The sequence below is a fragment of the Oryctolagus cuniculus genome, chromosome 9 (genome assembly GCF_051225735.1).
Source record: "Oryctolagus cuniculus isolate XC-2025 breed Fujian yellow rabbit chromosome 9, ASM5122573v1, whole genome shotgun sequence".
Lineage (NCBI taxonomy): Eukaryota > Metazoa > Chordata > Mammalia > Lagomorpha > Leporidae > Oryctolagus > Oryctolagus cuniculus.
In genome coordinates this window covers 81,444,021-81,465,796 of record NC_142875.1, presented here as the reverse complement: position 1 = coordinate 81,465,796, position 21,776 = coordinate 81,444,021, and the positions used below count along the sequence as shown (strand labels likewise).

The following is a 21,776-nucleotide window of genomic DNA, read 5'->3' as shown; positions in this document are numbered from 1 at the left end:
TTATTTGCACTGTATTCTTGGTGTTAATACGGCCAGTGAATAAACAGATCCTGTGGAGAAGCTCTACTGTCTCACACCTGCCTCAGTGCAGGCATGGTGTACCTAACTTTCAGTCCTACTACTTGACCAAAGCTGATTGACATATTCTCACCAAACTGCAAAGAAAGCTGCAAGTAGAAGAGAAGTGGTTATTGGTGAGCCCTAGCAGTCTCTAACATATTCACTTATAACTCATATGGTTGTAAAATGCATGCTACCTAAGCCATGCTGAAATATTTCATCTAGTTCTAAAATGTGATATGGGAAAAATTGAAAAATATTCAAACCTATTGTCTTCTAAACATTGATAACCTATACAGGTCTAAATGTAAACTTCAGTTACTATGTGGACCTTGTATACATACTATAACTTTTGTAGTTTTTGTCATTTATAATGATATATGTGAACCGTTTATTTGTAAGTGTATGGAGTTAAATATTTATAACCTATACAGGTCTAAATGTAAACTTCAGTTACTATGTGGACCTTGTATATGTATTATAACTTTTGTAGTTTTTGTAATTTATAATGATATATGTGAACTGTTTATTTGTAAGTGTATGGAGTTAAATATTTATTTTCACCTCATTTTCAGCCTCTGCATAAGAGCCTAGATCCAAGCAACCTAGAACATCTTATTACACCATTGGTTACTATTGGTCATATCGCCCTCCTTGCACCTGATCAGTTTGCTGCTCCTTTGAAGTCTTTGGTAGCTACTTTCATTGTGAAAGATCTTCTCATGAATGATCGGGTAATTTATGCTTTTTAGATATTTGAACTTCATAATGCTATCTTCTAAAATGTTGTATAACACAAGTTAAATGATGTTAATAACTCTTCCATTTGGCTATTTTATATTTTCCAATTTTTAGAAATGTGCTGTTCTCCATTTAAAGTAGAATAACTTTGAGACATCTCTTTAAACACTGACATGACCTTAAATACATCCGTTGTTAAATAAAAAATTTCATCTGATTCTATCATCTTTACAGGTACTTAATTTTTATAAGGACAGCTATTTTTTTAAAATATTTATTTTATTTATTTGAAAGAGTTACAGAGAGAGGTAGAGACAGAGAGGTTTTCATCCGCTGGTTCACTTCTCAGTTTGCTGCAACGGCCGGAGCTGTGCCGATCCAAAGCCAGGAACCAGCAGTCTCCTCCTAGTCTCCCACATGGATGCAGGGGCGCAAGCACTTGGGCCATTTTCAACTGCTTTCCCAGGCCACAGCAGAGAGCTGGATCGAAAGTGGAGCAGCTGGGACTCGAACTGGCGCCTATATGGGCTGCCAGCACTGTAGGCTGTGGCTTTACATGCTAAGCCACAGTGCTAGCCCCAAGGACAGCTATTTTTAAATATAGTTATGACTATAGTTGTTCCTTTCCCTACATACATTGGAGAATGCAAAGAGCCATGTGTGAAAACATTGAGGGGGAATGATTTTTGTTCTCCTGCTTGTGTGTAAGTGGAGCCAAGTGTGTTTGGGTCTGGAAGACTTGACCCACATACAGTCAATTTGGAGTTTTATGAATGTGCATATTTATGTACCTAAATATAGATCCATTTATAATAATCAGTTTTGTGTCTGTTGTGTCTTTGGCACTGTTCTAGGTTCTTTGGAGAATTTAAAGAACTATAATACAAAATTCTCTAACAACATAGTTAAAATTCTTAGGTTGTACAACTGTATTGACAAATGTGTCATCTCCATCATTCTTTCCATGCCATTAGTAAGGTTTAATACTTTAATACTTTTAAGCTATGAGATTATGGAAAATTAGCTGTGGCAATTTCATAGTCAAAATGATTGTATATAATTGGATCTCTAAAGATTTTTGTCTTTGGAGAACAGGGACCTATGTTAATTTCCATTGTTTGCCAGTTGTTTTATCTGTGCTCATCCATGTCTCAGTTTTTCTTCCCCTAACTGTAGTATTTTTCATATGTCCTTTAGGTTGTATTTCACTATTCATATATTTAAAATTTTCTATGTTTTTACTGTTTGTCTTTAATGAAAACATTTTATTGTGACAACATACCTGTAAAGTACATACCATTTAACAGTACAGCTCATTAAGTTATCACAATGTTAGCATTTTCAAGTAATCAGTCATTTAGGTAAAGAAATAGAATATTACCAGTATCTTCAAAGCTCCTATGTATCCTTACCCCTTGAAGATCCCATTATTTTGACCCTCACATGCCGTTTTGCCTGTTTTTTGAAATTTTGTAAATAGAATCATTCAGAGTAAGTTATTTATGTCTGACCTCTTCTACTCAATTTTATAGCAATGCTTGCATGTAGTGACTTATTTATTTTCATTGCTGTGTAGTACTACATTTTTTTAATATACCACAATATGTCTGTTCTAATTATAGGCATTTAGGTGTTATTTCTATTGTTAAATGAATACTGTTATAAATTTTTTACATATCCTCTTGTACACTTATACATGTATTTCTGTAATTACTATGTTATGGAGTGTAAATAGGTTCAGTTTTAGTGAACTTTGCCAAATTATTTTTCAAGTGATTGTACACAGCAACATTTCTATCCTTACTGAATGAGATTTCTAGTTGTAACATTTATGATGGCATGGTGTTAAGTTCTTTTTCATGTATTTTTTGACGTTTTGGATGCCTTCTTTGTGAAGTGCCTGCTCAAGTCTTTTTCCATATTTTTCTGTTGTCTGTCCGTCTCTTTCAAGAGAACTTCAAAAAGTTCATGGAAAGTGAAATGAAAAGCTTATTTTGGTCCAAAAGGTCTTTGAAATTCATGCACAGCTTTCATAATATGCATTTTCCATGAGCATTTCAGAAACTGTGCATGTTTTATAAATTTTTCCTACTTTGTAACTTGGCTTTTCACTTTCTTAATGATTTCTTTTGTTTAACAGAATTTCTTAGTAATCATTTTTTCATTATTGTATTTACCTGGTTCAAACTATTTTTGCTTACCCCAAAGTTGTGAACATATTCTTTATATTATTTTCTAGTCATGCTCTGATATAGTACTTAACAGTCATATGTGTCTATTTAAATTTAACTTGAATATTATCAAAGATCCAGTTCTGTAGTCAGACATTCCAAATGCCCAGTAACCACATAGAACTAGTTTTATTGTTTTAACTTTAAATTTAGCTCTGTAGTCTCCTTGGAGTTGATTTTCTATCATCCATTGATAAACATTTGGGTTGTGTCCCCCTTTGCAGTATATGAATAGTATGAATATTTAAGTCTTGAGTATTTGAGTACTCGTTCTTTTGGGTATGATCCTAGGAGTACATACACTGGATGAAATAATTCTCTGATTCACTTTCTGAAGAGTTGCTCAGCTATTTTTTAAAAAAGATTTCATTTATTTATTTGAGAGGTAGAGTTACAGACAGTGAGAGGGAGAGACGGAGAGAAAGGTCTTCCATCCGCTGTTCACTCCCCAGATGTCCACAACAACCAGAGTTGGGCCAATTGGAAGCCAGGAGCCAGGGGCTTCTTTGGGTCTCCCATGTGGGTGCAGGGCCCAACCTCTTGGGCCATCTTCCACTGCATCCCAGACCATTAGCAGAGAGCCAAGAGGAGCAGCCATGATATGAACTGGTACCCATATGAGATGCTGGTGACACAGGTGGAGGCTTATCCTATGCTGCAGTGCCAGCCCCCATCACTCGAGCTTTCTTTCGGGAACATCTTGTAACAGCACTAATTGAAGCACAACAACACAACATGCTGCCACTTCACCAAAATGTTTTTTTCCCTCTGCCCCTTCTTGATGGATCATTAGTAGATGCCCATGGAATGCTTTTAAAAAGGCAAGCCTGGCTGTTTTTTTTAAATAGGGACTTTTTTTTTTTTTTTTTAAACCTTCTAATCAACAGTTGTATGGGAGGGGCCAGTGCTCTGGCATATTCCAATTTGGCTCTCTGCTATGTCATGGGAAAGAAGCAGAAGATGGCCCACATGCTTGGGCCCCTGCACCCATGTGGGAGACCCAGAAAAGCTTCTGGCTCCTGGCTTTGGATGGGCCCAGCTCCTGCCCTTGCGGCCATTTGAGGAGTGAACCAGCAGATGGAAGACCTTTTCTCTGTCTCTCCCTCTTTGTAACTTTACCTATCAAATAAATAAATAAAATCTTTTAAAAAAGAAAAACCACAGTGTGTGGGAATTTGAGTTTCTCTACATCCTTGCCAACTTACTTTCCATTTATTATTTCTTGTTTTCCTCTCTCTCTCTTTGTTATAGCTATCTGAATGTAAGCTGTTTCCTTGCAGGTTTGTCTTACCTAATGATGTTGGACATCTTTTCATGTGCCTAATTAACCATTTTCGCAACTTCCTTGGAGCAAGTATTTATATTGTTCACCCATTTTAGAAATTAGCTTATTCGCCTTTTATCAGATATTTGCAGAATATTTCTCCCACCTGTTGGCTGTTTTCACTTTCTTGATAATGTCCTTTCATATAGTGTTCCAATTTACAATTTAATTTGTTGAAGTCTAGTTTATCTGATGGTTCTTTGTGGTTTGTGCTTTATTTTTTTTTTAAGTTTTTCTTTGTTTATTTGAAACCAGAGAGAGAGAAGGAGAGACAGAAAGAGGCCTTCCACCCACTGACTCTCCAAATGGCCGCAACAGCTCGGTCTAGGTTAGACTGAAGCTGGGAGCCTGCAAGTTCATCTGTGACTCCCGTGTGCAAGGGTGCAGTTACTCAGGCCATTTTCTGATGCTTCTCCAGGCACTTTGGCAGGGCACTGAATCAGAAGCACAGAGCTGTGGCTCAAACCAGCGCTCCTATTTGGGATGCTGGCATTGCAAGTAGCAGCCTAACCAGATGTACCACAACATCAACTCCTCCTTGTGCTTTTACTAACAGCTCCAGCCATGAAGATGTCCCACCTATTTTTACTGTTTTGTTATAAATCATGGTTTCTTATTTTTGATGAAATAATTTTGTTTCGTTTTTCTCTTTATGGCCTGTTTTATATTTCTCTATTATTTTAGTAGTTGCCTAGATAATAAAACATGCACTTTTGAGTTATTATAAAGGCCAGTGTCAATTAGTCTGTTTTGAACTCTTGAGTATAAGACAGGGAACCTTAGAATATTCTAATTTTCTTTTTTACCTGATATTTTTGGTACTTTTGTTCTCAGGCACCTTTCCTATTGTTACTTTTTTAAAAAAAGATTTATTTATTTATTTATTTGAAAGGCAGAGTTACAGAGAGGCTGAGTAAGAGAGAGAGAGGGAGAGGGAGAGGGAGAGGAGGTCTTCATCCACTGGTTCATTCCCCAGATGGCCACAGTGGCCAGAGCTGTGCTGATCTGAAGCCAGGAGCCAGGAGTTTGTTCCAGGCCTCCCACACAGGTGCAGGGGCCGAAGGACTTGGGCCATCTTCTACTGCTTTCCCAGGCCATAGCAGAGAACTGCATCAGAAGAGGAGCAGCTGGGACTAGAACCGGCGCACATCTATGATGCCAGCGCTTCAGGCCAGGGCATTAACCCACTGTGCCACAGAGCTGGCCCCAGGATATTTTTTGTGGGTTTAGAATTCTAGCTTGATATGTTTTTTCTCCATCTGTGTTTCCAAAATTGTTTTCAATTTTACTATCTTTTTTCTTGACATCTACTGACAGTCTTGTTCCCCTTTAAGCATTTGTGTCATTTTGCACTGAATGCTTTTGATCATTTCGGTTTTGTATTAATTTCTAGTTTTGCAGTGATGTTTCTGAGTGTGCTTTTCTTCATAGTTATAATTGATACTTACGGCTCTAAAATCTATGGTTTGGTATCTTTCATAAATTTTGAGTAACTTTTTTTTTTTTTAAAGATTTTTTGAGTTTGCCAACTCCGATCTTATTTAGATAAGGCCATAGTCAAAGTGGAAGTTCTGTCCTCCCTTCAGAAAAAGGTACCTCCTTTTATGGCCCGTTCTTTCTGCTGGGATCACACTCACAGAGATCTTTCATTTAAGCTTTTTTTTTTTTTTTTTTGGGCCAGAATGTCTTGGCTTTCCATTTTTGAAATACTCTCATGGGCTTTTTAGCTGGATCTGAATTCCTTAAGGGCTGATTCTGAAGCCAGAGTGCTGTTTAGGGCTTCTGCCATTCTATGAGCCTGCTGTGTATCCCGCTTCCCATGTTGGATCATTCTCTCCTTTTTAATTCTTTCAGTTAGTATTAGCAGACACTAGTCTTGTTTGTGTGATCCCTTTGACACTTAATCCTATCACTATGATTAATTATGAACTGAAACTGATCCACTTTGACCAGTGAGATGGCATAGGTACATGCCACCTTGATGGGATTGAATTGGAATCCCCTGGTGCGTTTCTAACTCTACCCTTGGGGTAGGTCCGAGTGAGCATTTGCTGAACTGTGCATCTCCCTCTCTTATTCTCACTCTTATATTTAACAGGGATCACTTTTCAGTTAAATCTAAACGCCTAAGAATAATTGTGTGTTAATTAAAGAGTTCAACCAATGGTATTAAGTAGAACAAAAAAATACTAAAGGAATAAAATAGTAAGTTGTTCCTCGACAGTCAGGACAAGGGCTGAGCAAGTCATTGTTTCTCATAGTGTCCATTTCACTTCAACAGGTTTCCTTTTAGATGCTCAGTTAGTTGTCACCAATCAGGGAGAACATATGATATTTACTGGCTTATTTCACTCAGCATGATGTTTTCCAGATTTCTCCATTTTGTTGCAAATATCCGGATTTTACTTTTTTTTTTTTTAAACTGCTGTATAGTCTTCTATAGAGTACATATCCCGTAATTTCTTTATCCTGTCTTCTGTTGATGGACATTTAGGTTGATTCTGTGTCTTAGCTATTGTGAATTGAGCTGCAATAAACATTGAGGTGCAGACAACTCTTTATTTGCCAATTTAATTTCCTTTGGGTAAATTCCAAGGAGTGGGATGGCTGGGTTGTATGGTAGGGCTATATTCTCCAAACTGACTTCCATAGTGGCTTTACCTGTTTGCATTCCCACCAACAGTGGATTAGTGTCCCTTTTTCCCCACATCCTCTCCAGCATCTGTTGTTGTTTGATTTCTATATGTAAGCCATTCTAACCGGGGTGAGGTAAAACCTCACTGTGGTTTTGATTTGCATTTCCCTGATGGCTAATGATCCTGAACATTTTTTCATGTGTCTTTTGGCCTTTTGGATTACCTCCTGTATGTTTTTCTTCTGGAAGGCAGTTGGGCGGTTATCAAAGTGCCTCTGTTCCAGTTGGAAGCTGGACTTCAATTTTTAACTATCTGGTTCTTTCTCTAGTCATCTTTATGCCTAGGGTGTATTTGTTGGGGATCTACCCCCAAACCTATGGTGTTACCAAGGCCTCTACTCCTTGCTGGGCCTAGAATTCCAAATGTTGTCTTCTTGCCTCTGTGATAGTTAGGAAAGTTTTGCTCAGATTCTTAGCCCTGCCTTTCACTTTAAGAACCAACAGTCTAAAATCTGTACGAGAAAACTAAGCTCAGTGCCAGATCCAAATGTCTCCATTTCCCTCCTCTTTTAAAACATTGCCCTGCAATTCTCACTGCTTTGATAGTGCTCTGTTGCCTTCTTACTGATATTAATAAAAATATTTGTCCAGCCTTTCCACTTGTTCCAATAGGAAGATTGATTCATAACAGCTTTTGTAGAAATAGAACTCTTTTTCACCACTTTGAACTGATTAATTTGTGTTTCTTGTGTTACATTTGATATATATAAAAGAACATATGCAATATTTGTATAACTTACGTAATATAGTCAACATCTTTGAACTAATAGCTCCTGACTTTATTACTCTTCAGTTTTATCTTTCTACATATTTCCTTCCTGCTCCTGGTATGCACTCTCCTAAATTTTGAGTTCAGTTTTCCCTAACTTAAAAACACACATTCACATTTTACCACATATATGTATCTCTAAACAACATACTTAGTTTTGCTTGTTTTTGAGGCTTACAAAATTACATTTCACTATCTGTAATCTTGAATGACTGGCTTTTATCACTTCACATTTGCTTCTAATATATCTTTTTTATTAAACCTAGTTGTGTTTCTTTCTTTCATTACTCTTTATTATTCCACTGTGGGAAATATACATGTATTTATTCATAGTGCATTTTGAAATATTTCCATTTCTTTCGGAACAGTTGTTATAGCGGCCTCCTGATGCAAATTAGCAAGAATTTCTTTCAGTTATATTCCTAGTGAAATTGGTGAATCACACTATATACACATATGTAACTTCTGAGTTTATTTGCAAACTATTTTTCAAAATGGTGGTTAAAAAACTTTTTTAGCGATTTGTTTATTTGAAAGGCAGTGATGGGGAAAGAAAGGGAAAGATGGATCAATTGATCAATCAATCCATCTTCCATCTAATAGTTCACTGCAGAAATGACACAACACCTAGGCCTGTGCTAGACTGAAGCCAGGAGCCTGGAACTCTATCTGGGTCTTCTATATGGGTGGCTAGGGCCGAAGCTTTTGGACCATCTTCCACTGTCTTCCCAGGCACATTAGTAGTAATGGAGCTGGATCAGAAATGGGAACTGTGGCCGGTGGTGCCGGCACCCTGGGTTCTAGTTCTGGTTGGGGCACCGGATTCTGTCCCGGTTGTTCCTCTTCCAGTCCAGCTCTCTGCTGTGGCTGGGAAGGCAGTGGAGGATGGCCCAAGGGCTTGGGCCCTGCACCCAGCTGTGGCTGCCATTTGGGGGGTGAACCAGCTGAAAAAGGAAGACCTTTCTCTCTCTCACTAATTCTGCCTGTCCAAAAAAAAAAAAGAAAGTGGGAACTGGTTCTCATAACGGGATGCCAGCATTGCAGGAAGTGGTTTAACCCGCTTTGCCACAACAGTGGCCCCTAAAACTTATTTTCTACTAGCATTGTTTATATTGCACACCTTATTGTCTTTTTCCTTAATTTTTACTCATATAATAGATATAATATCTCTTTATAATATTAATTTTCATTTCCTTGGTTACTAATTAATTTCATAGTGATAATTAGTGTACATCCTTTCTGAAATCACTTTTGATGTCTTTTACCCTATTTTTTTCTGTGTTGTTGGTCATTTTTCCTATAGTTAATCTTTATATATATTAATCCTCTACCCTACCGAAGTATCTTTATACTAAAACCTCACTTATGGTGTGTCTTTTCACTTCCTTTATAATGTGCTTTGAGCAAAAGTTGATAATTTTAATATAGCTGTATTTACCATTCCTTTGTAGTTAATGCTTTTCACGTCTTGTTTAAGAAATTTTTCCATACTCCAGTGTCATAAATAGTCTCTCATTTAATAACAGGAAACAAAGATTTAGGTTTTCCTTTTATAAATATGGAAATTTAATACATTAGGAATCAATTCCTTGAGTTTTTTTGTATGCTATGACATAAGGATTCTATTTCTTTTTATTTCCCAGCACAATTTGGTGAATTATCTTACCTTCTTCTAATCCTTTGCAGTGCTAACACTCAGATATCTTATTTTTTATGATTTTAAATGTTTATTTACTTGAAAGGCAAAGTGAGAGAGTGGGTATCTTCCACTATAACTCACTATGCCAGTGCCCATGATAACCAGGGCAGGGCCAGGCAAAAGTTGGCAGCCCAGAACTCAATCCTGGTCTCCTACATGGGTGGGAGGGGCCCAAATGTTTGAGCTTTCATCTGTTACCTTTCATGGGTGTGCATGAGCAGGAAGCTGGATTGGAGTCAGAGAAGCCAGGACTCAGATCAGCACTGCCATATGTGATGCAAATGTCCAAATGTACTGCACCATAGTGCTCATCCAGTTTTGGGCTTTCTCAGTTTATCTGACAGTCCCTATTGGTCTTTCTTAAAACTGTTTTCTTTTTACCTGGTTGTAATAATTTATACAAATTGAATTTTTCTTTTGAATTTGGTGTTTTAATGCAGTAAATGTTTGAGTGATTGTTTAAAATGAAATGTAATTTGAAAAGCTTTTGTTTTTATTGGCTGCTGAAGATTCAGAAGATTTTTTTTATCTTCAGGTTTATGATTGAGAAATCTGAAGTTGATGTGATTCTTGCTCTTTTTTTTTTTTTTTTTGTAGCTTCCCACTTGGGAAATTTTCACATCTTCTTAACATTCTTAGATCAGAAATTTCACCTGGATGTGCCTCTTCTGATTATTTTCTCATTATTTCCACTTCATACTTTGAAGGCATGTCTCAGTTGAAGAACTAAGTGTTAATTTGTGTGACTGTTTAGCCTATGAATTTGGGAACTTTGCCTTTCTATGCTGAGGCTACCTGTTGTGCTGCCAGAGGATTACCTGAGGTGTTTACTATTTCCCTGTTTCCTAACTTGGAGGTAAAAATAGGAACTTGGCTGTTCCTTCATTGGGTTCAGCTCTTTTGCCATCTTGCTGTCGTTGTATAAATTCACACCTCCCAGTGCCTGCAGTTTATCTCTGGATTGTCTTGTGGTTGTGCTAAAGGCACTCTTTTTTTTTTCCCCCAGAGTATTCCCTTCTGTGCATCTGTGGCAATGGAAGCCCTCTAGTTCTGTTAATTTTTTTACTGTGCTTTTTTTTCTTACGACTCTAGCCCTGCTAACTGGCTTATGCATATGTGTGTATATTTTGTGGTTTGGTGAATTTGGCTTGAAGATATTAATACATGTTTTCTGTTAATTATGTTGAACTGGAAACCTTTCTAGTATTTCACCTACTCAAGATTTTTAAAACTATCTTTCCTCTTATTTAAAAAGCTACTCTTCTTGGCTCCTTTGAGTTTTATCCTAGTCTATCTGACTGCCTTAAATAAGAAATTAAGAGGTTAAAGTTAGTTTTACAGCACACCTAGATAGAACCAATTAGTGGTGTCCCCCTTCTTTTATAAGATAGATTTGTGAGTACTGTGTTTTGGTGCTACTGAGGACAAATGGTTCATCCTTTGTTAATAAATAGAGTTAAATGGGGTATTTCTGTCATATGTAATGACATTCACTGTGGAAGGTAAAGATTTCATTCATTCATGTTTTATATTCTTAATTCTTGTTTAGCTTCCTGGAAAAAAGACAACTAAACTTTGGGTTCCAGATGAAGAAGTTTCTCCTGAGACAATGGTCAAAGTGAGTAATATTTATGGATCTATTGATTTTAATATATTTAATATTATGAAAAGCATAAAAGTTTCTATTTTTGTCACAAAGGTGGAATTATAAAAATCACACAACTATTATATTTATACTTATCTCATGTATTGTGGGACTATAGGGCAATAACGAGAAATGGGCTTTGGGCAGCTATATGTAATTTGAGTGATTAAAAAATTGTTTTTAAAATTTATTTATTTGAAAGGCAAAGGTACAGAGAGGGTGGTTGGGGAGAGAGAGATCTTCCATCCACTGGTTCACTCCCCAAATGGTTGCAACAGCTGGGGCTGGGGCCGGGGCTGGACCAGGCCGAAGCCAGGAGCCAGGAGCTTCTTCCTGGTGTCCCACATGGGTGCAGGGGCCCAAGTGCTTGGGTCGTTTGCTGCTGCTTTCTCAGGCACATTAGCAGGAAGCTGGATAGGAAGTAGAGAAGCTGGGACTTGAATTGGCACCCATATGGGTTGCTGGCACTGCAGGCGGGCACTATTCCTTTTATGCCACAGTACCACCCTGATAAAAAGATTTTAAAGCTGCTTCTTAGGTGTCAGCCTTTTATTGGCAAAGGCATTGCTACTTTTCTTATGGACCTTCAACTATTGAGTAAATTTGGTAATCAGATTTTAAGACTACTCATCTTTTGCATGACATTTAATATAGCTATTTAAAAATTTTTTTTAAAAAATTCAGGGGCAGGTATTTGGCCTAGAGGTTAAGATGTTGGGTAAGACACCTCTGTACAATATTGAAGTTCCTAATTTAAATGCTTACCTTTGAATTCTGACTCCAGCTTCCTGCTAATGCAGGTCCTGGGAGGCAGCAATGACGACTCAAATAATTGGTTCCTGCTACTCACATGGCAGACCTTGATTGATTTCCAGGTTTCTTGCTTCAGCGTGGGGCATTTGGGAAGTGAACCAGTGGATGGCAGCTCTGTCTGTCCCTCTGTCCTTTCTCTACCTCTCAAATAAATAAAAATAAAATTTAAAAATATAGACTGTAATTGCTTGAATTAGGAATTAAACAAAATTTTACTCATGGACAGTTTTGATTTTTTAAAGCCATCTACTGTCTGTAGTGTAGACTTCATCTCAGACAAATGTGAAGGCCGGGAACAAATATAAATATTGTAATCTTTTTCTAGTTGTAATTTCTCATAAGCCATTTTGGACTGTGTGCGTGTTTATTTTTCATAGTAAGAACTACTTTTTCATGTTATTCCAGCTTTAAATTCTAATACTGTTTTTGCAGATCTCAGGAGCAGCCCTTCCTTTAAACATCATTGAATGTTGCTTAATACTTTTGAGTCTTAGGGTAAATCTGCATTCTCAGTATTGATCTCAAATACTGATTTTGTGTAGCTGAGAGCAGCACTAGATGAGAAGGCAGGCCACCTGCCCTTATATTCATGCTTAACAAATACCAGTCCCCCAAAAAAGCATTTTTTTGAGTTTCTGCCACCCACCAGATACTAATCAAGACTCATTTAGCTCCTAAGCCTTATGTGGAAAAGATTTTTCATTCTAATTTTTTAAAAAATTATTTACTTATGAGGCAGAGAGAGAAGAGAGCATGCTCCCATCATCTGCTAGGAATTCAATCCAGGTCTCCTATGTGGGTGGCAGGAATCCAACTATTTGAGCCATCACTGCTGCCTCCTCTGGCCCACATTAGCATGAAGCTACAATCAGGAGCTGGAGCCAGGAATTGAACCCCAGGCATTTCAGTATGGGGTGCACGTCCTTACTAGCATTTTAATGGATAGGCCAAATGCTTACGTACATTATTTTTTAAAGAGGCACTCTATATCTTTTCAAAACAGGCTGTTGTAACATTAGGTATACAATGTAGAACAAATGTGGAATGTTTCTGGGTAGAATAAATTAAACATGGATTGCAGTTTGGAGTTATTTTGATAGGGAGGATAGCATAATTTTATTCTAGGTTCTAAAGGGTAGAATATTAAAAAAAAGCAACAAAAATAAATCTTTAGTCAAATAATTTGTCACTCCTTTGGGGGCTGAAACTGCTTTAATATAAAACATTCAACATTGTCTTCATATATAGAAGAGAATAATTATTTTTTCTTAAGGCATTTATTAAAATAATTTGTTTTTTTGATGTAGATGTGGAGATTGAGAACGTCTCAATGTTTTATTTGTTAACTTTTAAATAGATTCAGGCTATTAAAATGATGGTTCGATGGCTACTTGGAATGAAAAACAATCACAGTAAATCAGGAACTTCTACCTTGAGATTGTTAACAACAATATTGCATAGTGATGGAGACTTGACAGAACAAGGGAAAATTAGGTATGCAATTACTGTTTCAGAGTTCTTTGAATTGCACAATATTTCAACTCCTGGTGAAACTATTGAAAGGTAACTTTAAAGAAATTAACACAGCTTTGTGGGCATAACTATACATTATACATATTTTAGTATGTAGATGCTTACTTTTTGGGCTATCTATATGAAAGTGTTAATATACCATTAAGTAACAGGCATTCTACATTTACCTTAATGTCTGAAGGGAAAAGCCTAGACTGATGAGAGGGCATCTTAATGAATCTGTTTCCAGAAGTATGAGTAAACTGCAAATTTTAAAAAATGTACTTGATGTAAGTGATTTAAAATACACAGACTTTTTGTTTCAGTTTTGTTTTATTTGAAAGATGTATATAGTATAATGATTGAAAACTTGGACTCTGGAATCACAATTCAAATCTTGGCTCTACTGAGCAATTAAATGGCCTTCAGCAAGTTACTTCATTCTCTTTAGTTTCCTCACCTATGAAATAGAAATAATTATTTTACCTATGTTATTTATCTATTATTTTATAATGAAGTTAGCTCATCTAAGAAATTTTACTTTTATAAGCATGTTTTAATTTACTTGAAGGACTGAGTGACATAAAGAGAGGGAGAGACAAAGAAAAAGATGGTCCATCTGCTGGTTCACTCTCCAAATGTCTGGATGAGCTGAAGTTGGGCCAGGCTGAAGCCAGGAGCTAGGAACTCCACCTGGGTTTCCCATGTATGTGACAAGACCCAAGCATTTGGGCTATCATTTGCTGCCTTCCTGGCACATTAGGAGAGAACAGGATCAGAAGCTGAGGAGCTGGGACTTGAACCAGTACTCCAGTATGGGATACAGACATCTCAACAGCAGTGTAACTATCCTACTGCACCATACACCTGCCCCTGGTAAAGTATTTTAAACACTGATGGAGGGTAGTGATTATTATGTCAGTGTTGAAATTTAGAGGTTTTCCTTTATGGAAATACAGTGCTTTTTAGTGCCCATTCTACTGTAAAATAGGAAAGTAATTCTCTTCCCGTTAATATATCTCAAAGACTTTAATGAGGAAACATAAAAATGTGCCTCCCAGGTGCTTTCTACATTGCTGTCGTCGTTTCTGTTCTTCTTGTGTGTTTTATTCATGATGTACTCCTTGAATTAAATGTTAACAAAACTATACTTCTCAAAAAAAACTTAATATTTACTCTGTTTATATTACTCATTATGCTTTTTTGCAATCTAATTAGTTGTGTATACTTCTCCCATAATTTACATGAGAATACTTAAAAATCATGGAAAATAAAATTAAAAGATAATTTTTATATTGTGTATTCATTTTTGAAATTATATGAAGAGTCTTTAAAATTTTCATGGGATGGGGTTGGTGTTCTGGCACAGTAGGTTAAATTGCCACTTGCATCTGGCGTCCCATATCAGAGCAGCCATTCAAGTCTCAGCTGCTCTGCTTGTGATCCACCTTCCTGCCAATGTGCCTAGGAAGGCAGCAGAAGATGATGATAGTGCTTGGGCCCCTACCACCCACATAAGAGATCTGGAGATATTACTCCTAGGTTTGACCTGGTCCAGCCCTGACTGTTACACCCATCTGGGGAGTGAACCAATGGATGGCAAATCTCTCGCTGAGTATTTCAGATAAATGACTGAATGAATTATAGCATCTTGGGGAGTATCAGTGGATGAAAGATCTCTTCCATTCTGTGTTTCGAATAAATGAAACATACTATGTGTGCAAACATACAATAAATTCTCTTTAAAAAGTTCATGGAAAATGTATATTATGAAAAACTGTACATGAATTTTGGAGTTTTTGCACCAGCTAAACTTATTTAATTCCATTTTACATGAACTTTTGGAAGTACTCTGTGTGTGTCAGTGTTTAAGTATATTTTAATTTAAAATTTATATTGACTTTGAGATACTTTCACATGGGTTGGCTCAGCCTGGTAAAGGAAAAGTTTTCCCCAGGACTGATATGCTTTGTTTTCTAAATTAATTTTATATTAATAAGTATATTACTGTATACTACTTGTATTCCCAATTATAATTATACTCAGCTACATTAACTTCTTTTAGAGGGACATTACACATAGGTGATCAGGTTATATGAGGCATGGTGAAGGCAGACTCCACCCATTCAAGTTCAGGTTCCACCATTTATCAGCTGCCATTATTTATCAGTTTATTTGATTTATGCATGTCTCAGGTTTCTCTTTAAAATGAAGAATATAAGAGTATCTTAAGTGTTTATGTAAGGATTATATGTATTAAAGATGTATTTAAAAATAAAATGTGTCATAAGCTCAGTTCCAAGGAGCCCATATAACATTGGGTAACATCTTAGGGGCTGCCTGAAGTAGGAGAAAGAATTTCTGGTAGAAAACAAAGCATGTAGAGCTCTGGGTAAGGAATGGGAGGTTTTGTCTCTTGCTTTAATAGGAAACTTACTTTTTGGGTTTAAATATCCATATAAGATTTCATTTGAAGGGACATTTTCTCTGCTTATTAAAGCTAAAAAAGTAAAACCTTAAATAGAAAACACTGGTCTTGATAGAAAATTTTAAGGACGCATATGTAAGGAGCATGTGTTATCTCTCCCTGTGGAGAAAGCATAATTGCTGGCTGATACTCTCTAAACTACGATTTACCTATTAATAGCTACTTGGAATATTGCTATTGCTGAGCAAAGAGCACCTTTGGGACACTTCCTGCAACTTCAGAACCTTATTAACTGTTATATGCATTCAGTCAATTGTTTTGCATACTCCTTGGAAAGATAGGGAAGGATCTTAAGCCATCTTGATCATTAGATCTTAGAAAGCTAAGACTATCTTTTCTGTTAAATCTTTCTCAGTACTGTAAATATGATAGATGACATTTGTTGTATGAATGTAGAATAATTTTTACTATAGAACTACAAATAGATCCTAATTAAGAAGTTAGTTTTTTTCCTAACACTAGTCCATTATTACTACATTAGGGATTATTTAGATGTTTGCTGGTTAGAATTCTTTTTTTTTTTTTTTTAAACATTTAGTTATTTATTTGAAAGTCAGAGTTACATAGAGAGAGGAGAGGCAGAGAGAGAAGTCTTTCCCATCCGATGGTTCACTTCCCAACTGGCCCCAATGGCTGGAGCCGATCCGAAGCCAGGAGCCAGGAGCTTCTTCCGGGGCTCCCACATGGGTGCAGGGGCCCAAGGATTTGGGCCATCTTCTACTGCTTTCCTGGGCCATAGCAGAGAGCTGGATCGAAAGTAGAGCAGCCGGGTCTTGAACTGGTGCCCATATGAGATGCCAGCGCTTCAGGCAAGGGCGTTAACCTGCTGCACCAGCCCCTGCTGGTTATAATTCTATGAAGTATGCCCCGTTTTAGCACTTTTCATTCATTAAACTTTAAAGGACCCTTTCATTAACATTTGAAAAGTTGATTTCCAGCTAAGAATTTTGATGTTTTATCTACCATAATTGCTTTCATTCTTCTTGTTTGTGCTTAGCTTAGTACTTGTGGTAGACATATTAGCAAGTTAAGACTTTTTTTAAAGATTTATTTATTTATTTATTTGAAAGCCAGAGAAGGAGAGAGAGATAGCTTCCATCTGCTGGTTTACTCCACAAATGGCTGCAATGGCCAGGACTGGGCCAAGCCAAAACAAGGAGCCAAGAGCCAGGATCTTTTTCTGGGTCTCCCCTGTGGGTGCAGGAGCCCAAGGACTTGGGCCATCTTCCCCTGCTTTCCCAGACACATTAGCAGGAAACTGAATTGGAAGTGGAGCAGCTGGGGACCCTGTGCCCATATGGGATGCCAGCACTTCAGGCAGAGGCCCACGCCGCAGTTCTGGCTGAAGTTAGGACATTTTTATTTAAACAATTATTCTTAGGTGTTTAAATTTAACTGAGAAGTGATCCCTGTTAAATATAAGAGTGGGAATAAGAGAGGGAGGAGATGTACAATTTGGGACATGCTCAATCGGACTTGCCCCAAATGGTGGAGTTAGAATCATGCCAGGGGATCCCAGTACAATCCCATCAAGGTGGCATGTACCAATGCCATCTCACTAGTCCAAGTGATCAATTTCAGTTCACAATTGATCACACTGATAGGTCTAAGAGGCAAAGGGATCACACAAACAAGTCTAGTGTCTGCTAATACTAGCTGATAGAATCAAAAAGGGAGAGAATGATCCATCATGGGAAGCGGGATACACAGCAGACTCATAGAATGGCAGATGTCCTAAATAGCACTCTGGCCTCAGAATCAGCCCTTAAGGCATTTGGATATGGCTAAAGAGCCCATGAGAGTACTTTAGGCATGGAAAGCCAAGACACCCTGGAAAAAAAAAAAGAAGACCTAAATGGAAGATCTCTGCAAGTGAGATCCCAGTGGAAAGAATGGGGCCATCAAAGAAGGAGGTACCTTTCTCTGAAGGGAGGAGAGAACTTCCACTTTGACTATGACCCTGTTGGAATAAGATCGAAGTCGGTGAACTCAAAAGGCTTCCATTCCATAGCCTTGGCAATTCATGACTAGAGCCTAGGGAGATTACTGATGCCATAAACGAGAGTGTCAAATTGTTAAGTCAACAACAGGAGTCACTGTGTACTTACTTCTCATGTGGGATCTGTCCTTAGTGTGTTGTCCAATGTGAAGTAATGCTATAACTAGTACTGAAACAGTATTTTACACTTTGTGTTTCTGTGTGGGTGCAAACTGATGAAATCTTTACTTAATATATACTGAATTGATCTTCTATATATAAAGATAATTGAAAGTGAATCTTGATGTGAATGGGATGGGAGGGGTGTGAGTGGGAGGGAAATTATGGGGGGGGGAAGCCATTGTAATCCATTAACTGTACTTTGAAAATTTATATTTACTAAATAAAAAATAAAAAAAAAATAAACAGTACCTATAGGTTAACATAACACTAAAATCCTTAGTGGCATATCTACAACTTAGCAACTATACAGTTTTTTCTTCTAGGCTTGACTAAGATACTGTATGTAGCATGAGAAAATTATATGACTTTCATGACACTGGCATTTGGTGGTACTAAACATCAACTTCCCAAGTGAACATAACTAGTGCTCAGTATTATGAAATTATTATCTCTCTTAATTGGATCAGGTTGCTATAACAAAGTACTGTAGGCTGAGTTTCTTATAAGTAAGAGAAATTCATTTCTTACATTGTGAGAAGTTAAAAGTTCAGGGTGCCACTGTGTTTGGGTTCTGGTGAGGATTGTGTCAAGAGCTGCAGACTGCTGAACGTTGTGCTGTATTCTCACATGCCAAAGGGAGAGACTAATTTTATCAGACCTCTTAAGTGGGCACTAATCTTATCCATAAGTATACTGTCCTCGTGACGTAATCAGCCTGAAAGCCCCCTATGCTAATACCATCACCTTGGCATTTGGGATTCCAACACAGATTTTTTGAACTGGGCAGGGGGGTAGGGCACAAACATTTAGACAAAGCATTTTGTACTTTTTTTATTGGCTAGAAGAATTTTCACAGAAGTAGATATATAACATAAGAATGCTTTTGTAAAGAATGAAATAATTTACATTGTTTCTTGCATATTTTTCAGTAAACCAGATATGTCACGCCTGAGACTTGCTGCTGGGAGTGCTATTGTGAAGCTGGCACAAGAACCCTGTTACCATGAAATCATCACATTGGAGCAATATCAACTATGTGCATTAGCTATTAATGTAAGGAAAATGGTGAAAAAACTTTCTGGAAGAAAAAAAACCCCGTGTCATACATAAGTTAAAATCTTGAATGAATCTTTTCAAAAATTATACATGAAAAAGGTTTTAGAGTTCTAAAACGGTCATTTGAGTTTTGGATTGTTAACATAGTAAAGTGGGCTGTTTGTTCTCTAAAGTTATCACACACACTGAATTAGCCCATATTAAACCATTTCTGCTAGAAGAAATACAAGGTTATATTCCTTCAAGCCTCTAATCAGATTTTCATCAATCAATCAATATACATATGTTGTATGTATAGTTCTGTTTAAAGACATTTATTTTATTGTTTTATTAACACTGAACTCAAAGCTAACAGCATTATAACTCATGCCTAAAATTTATCTAGCACATATGCTTTTTCTGTAAGGCACATCACACCTTGTTCTTGTGCTTAGGAACACTAGATAGCTCTTCAGCATTATGTCTGAGAATCATTTTAAGCAAAATCACTAAGGACAAAATATGTGAAAAATACAGTACTAAATACACTGCAGAAGGGACCACCATTTACAGTATGAGAGTGGAAACAGGGCAGAGTACCTCCTTGTTGACTTTGGATGGTGATGTAAACATGAAGCTCCTCCTGTTTTCTGTTGCTCTGGACATTCACGCATAAGTAACCATAACATTACTTGGGAGTATTGGTTTTGGGCTTACCAATAACCTTTATTGACTAGGCAAATTCCTAAATAACAGAATATGTAAATAATGAGGATTGATTTTATTTAGTTCCTAAAATGAAGAAAAAACAGCAATTTGTAGTTCTATAAAGATAACAGTAAAGACTTAGTTTTAGACTAGAAGTTTTCTTTATTACTTAGTTAAAACTTAAGATTGTAAAAGCTTCAAATTGTGAACCATGATAGTTATACATTCATATTCCTAGTTTATGGATTTCTGAGAGTGGTTTTATCCTTTAACTATATTACTTTAGAAATTTCTAGCATCTTGAGAGAATTAAAGAAAAAGGCTGATGCTCTGCTGTCAAGAACCGTGTTTCCACTGGCTCAATTGAAGACAACAATTGACTTGTTTATTTTTTAAAATGTATTTATTTGAGGAGGTAGAGAGAAACAGCAAGCATGCTTAAATGCATCCATCTGCTAGTACTGTACCTAAATGCCAGCATCAGCTCCAGAGGGAGCCAGTGGCTTAATCCAGGTCTCCCATGTGGGTGACAGGAACCTAATTGAGCTTTACTGTGTGTCTCCTGGGGTCTTCACCAGCAAGAAGCCAGAATCAGGAGACTGAGCCAGGAGTTGAACGCAGGCGTTCTTGTGTAAAATGCAGATGTCTTAACTGCAAGGCTAAATGCCTGCCCCCACAATTCGTTTTTTTAAAAAAAAAGCTTAGTTATTTGAAAGGCAGAGTGGAAGAGAGAGGGAGAGAAAATAAGAAAGACAGAGAGGAAGTGAGATCCTCTATCCAGTGATTCGCTCCCCAAAGGGCTGGCACCACTAGGCTAATCCTCCATCTGTGGCGCCGGCACCCCAGGTGCTTGTCCCAGTTGTGGCACCGGATTCTGTCCCAGTTGCTCCTCTTCTGATCCAGCTCTCTGCTGTGGCCCAGGAAGGCAGTGGAGGATGGCCCAAGTGTTTGGGCCTTGCACCCACATGGGAGACCAGGAAAGAAGCACCTGGTTCCTGGCTTTGGATCGGCGCAACATGCCGGCCGTAGCAACCATTTGGGGAGTGAACCAACGGAAGGAAGACCTTTCTTTCTGTCTGTTTCCCTCTCACTAACTCTGCCTGCAAAAACAAAACAAAACAAAAACCCTAGGATCCAGAAACTGTCCATGAGAGTAACAAAGACTGTAGCACTTGGGCCATCATCCTGTTGTCCCAGGAGACTACAGTTCATTTTAGAACTATAGTTACATTCAAGACAATAAATAAAACTTAAAAAAAATTTTGGAGGCCAGTGCCGTGGCATAGCTGGTAAAGCCACCACCTGCAGTGTCGGCATCCCATATGGGCGCTGGTTCTAGTCCCGGCTGCTCCTCTTCTGATCCAGCTCTCTGCTATGGCCTGGGAGAGCAGTAGAAGATGGCCCAAGTCCTTGGGTCCCTGCACCCATATGGGAGACCCAGAAGAATCTCCTGGCTCCTGCCTTCGGGTTGACACAGCTCTGGCTATTATAGCCATCTAGGGAATGAACCAGTGGATGGAAGACTTCTCTCTCTCTCTCTCTCTCTCTCTCTCTGCCTCTGCCTCTGCCTCTCTGTAACTCTGCCTTTCAAATAAATAAATAAATCTTTAAAAAAAAGAAATGAGCCATCTGCTTTAAAAAAATTTTTTTTGAAAATAAAACATACTTTCATAATAGTGCATATGGGACCAATATGAGGTTTTCCATCAAAATTTGGTTGTTTTATACTTTTTTTTGACATTTAACTCGGGTCATTATGTTTTTTTCTCTCCACCTCCTCCTAGGTCTTTGTATTGCTTGTTTTATTTTTTTATTTTATTTTTTTGACAGAGTTAGAGAGAGAGAAAGGTCTTCCTTTTCCATTGGTTCACCCACCAAATGGCCACTGTGGCCTG

At 37.6% G+C, this 21,776-nt stretch overlaps 1 protein-coding gene and 1 pseudogene across 8 annotated transcripts in view; one reads left to right on the top strand and one right to left on the bottom strand.

Moving 5' to 3' along the window:
* PDS5B (PDS5 cohesin associated factor B) overlaps nucleotides 1–21,776 on the top strand; it is a 202,808-nt gene that overhangs the window by 146,471 nt on the left and 34,561 nt on the right. For all 8 annotated transcript variants that reach the window (XM_089304245.1, XM_089304244.1, XM_089304242.1 and 5 more), the window contains exons 21-24: nucleotides 636–794; nucleotides 11,069–11,137; nucleotides 13,335–13,471; nucleotides 19,068–19,191. In XM_089304245.1, coding sequence (XP_089160371.1) covers nucleotides 636–794; nucleotides 11,069–11,137; nucleotides 13,335–13,471; nucleotides 19,068–19,191 — 489 coding nt within the window. The remainder of the gene's footprint in view (nucleotides 1–635; nucleotides 795–11,068; nucleotides 11,138–13,334; nucleotides 13,472–19,067; nucleotides 19,192–21,776) is intronic.
* Nucleotides 3,731–3,855, bottom strand: LOC127487195 (small nucleolar RNA SNORA21; annotated as a pseudogene).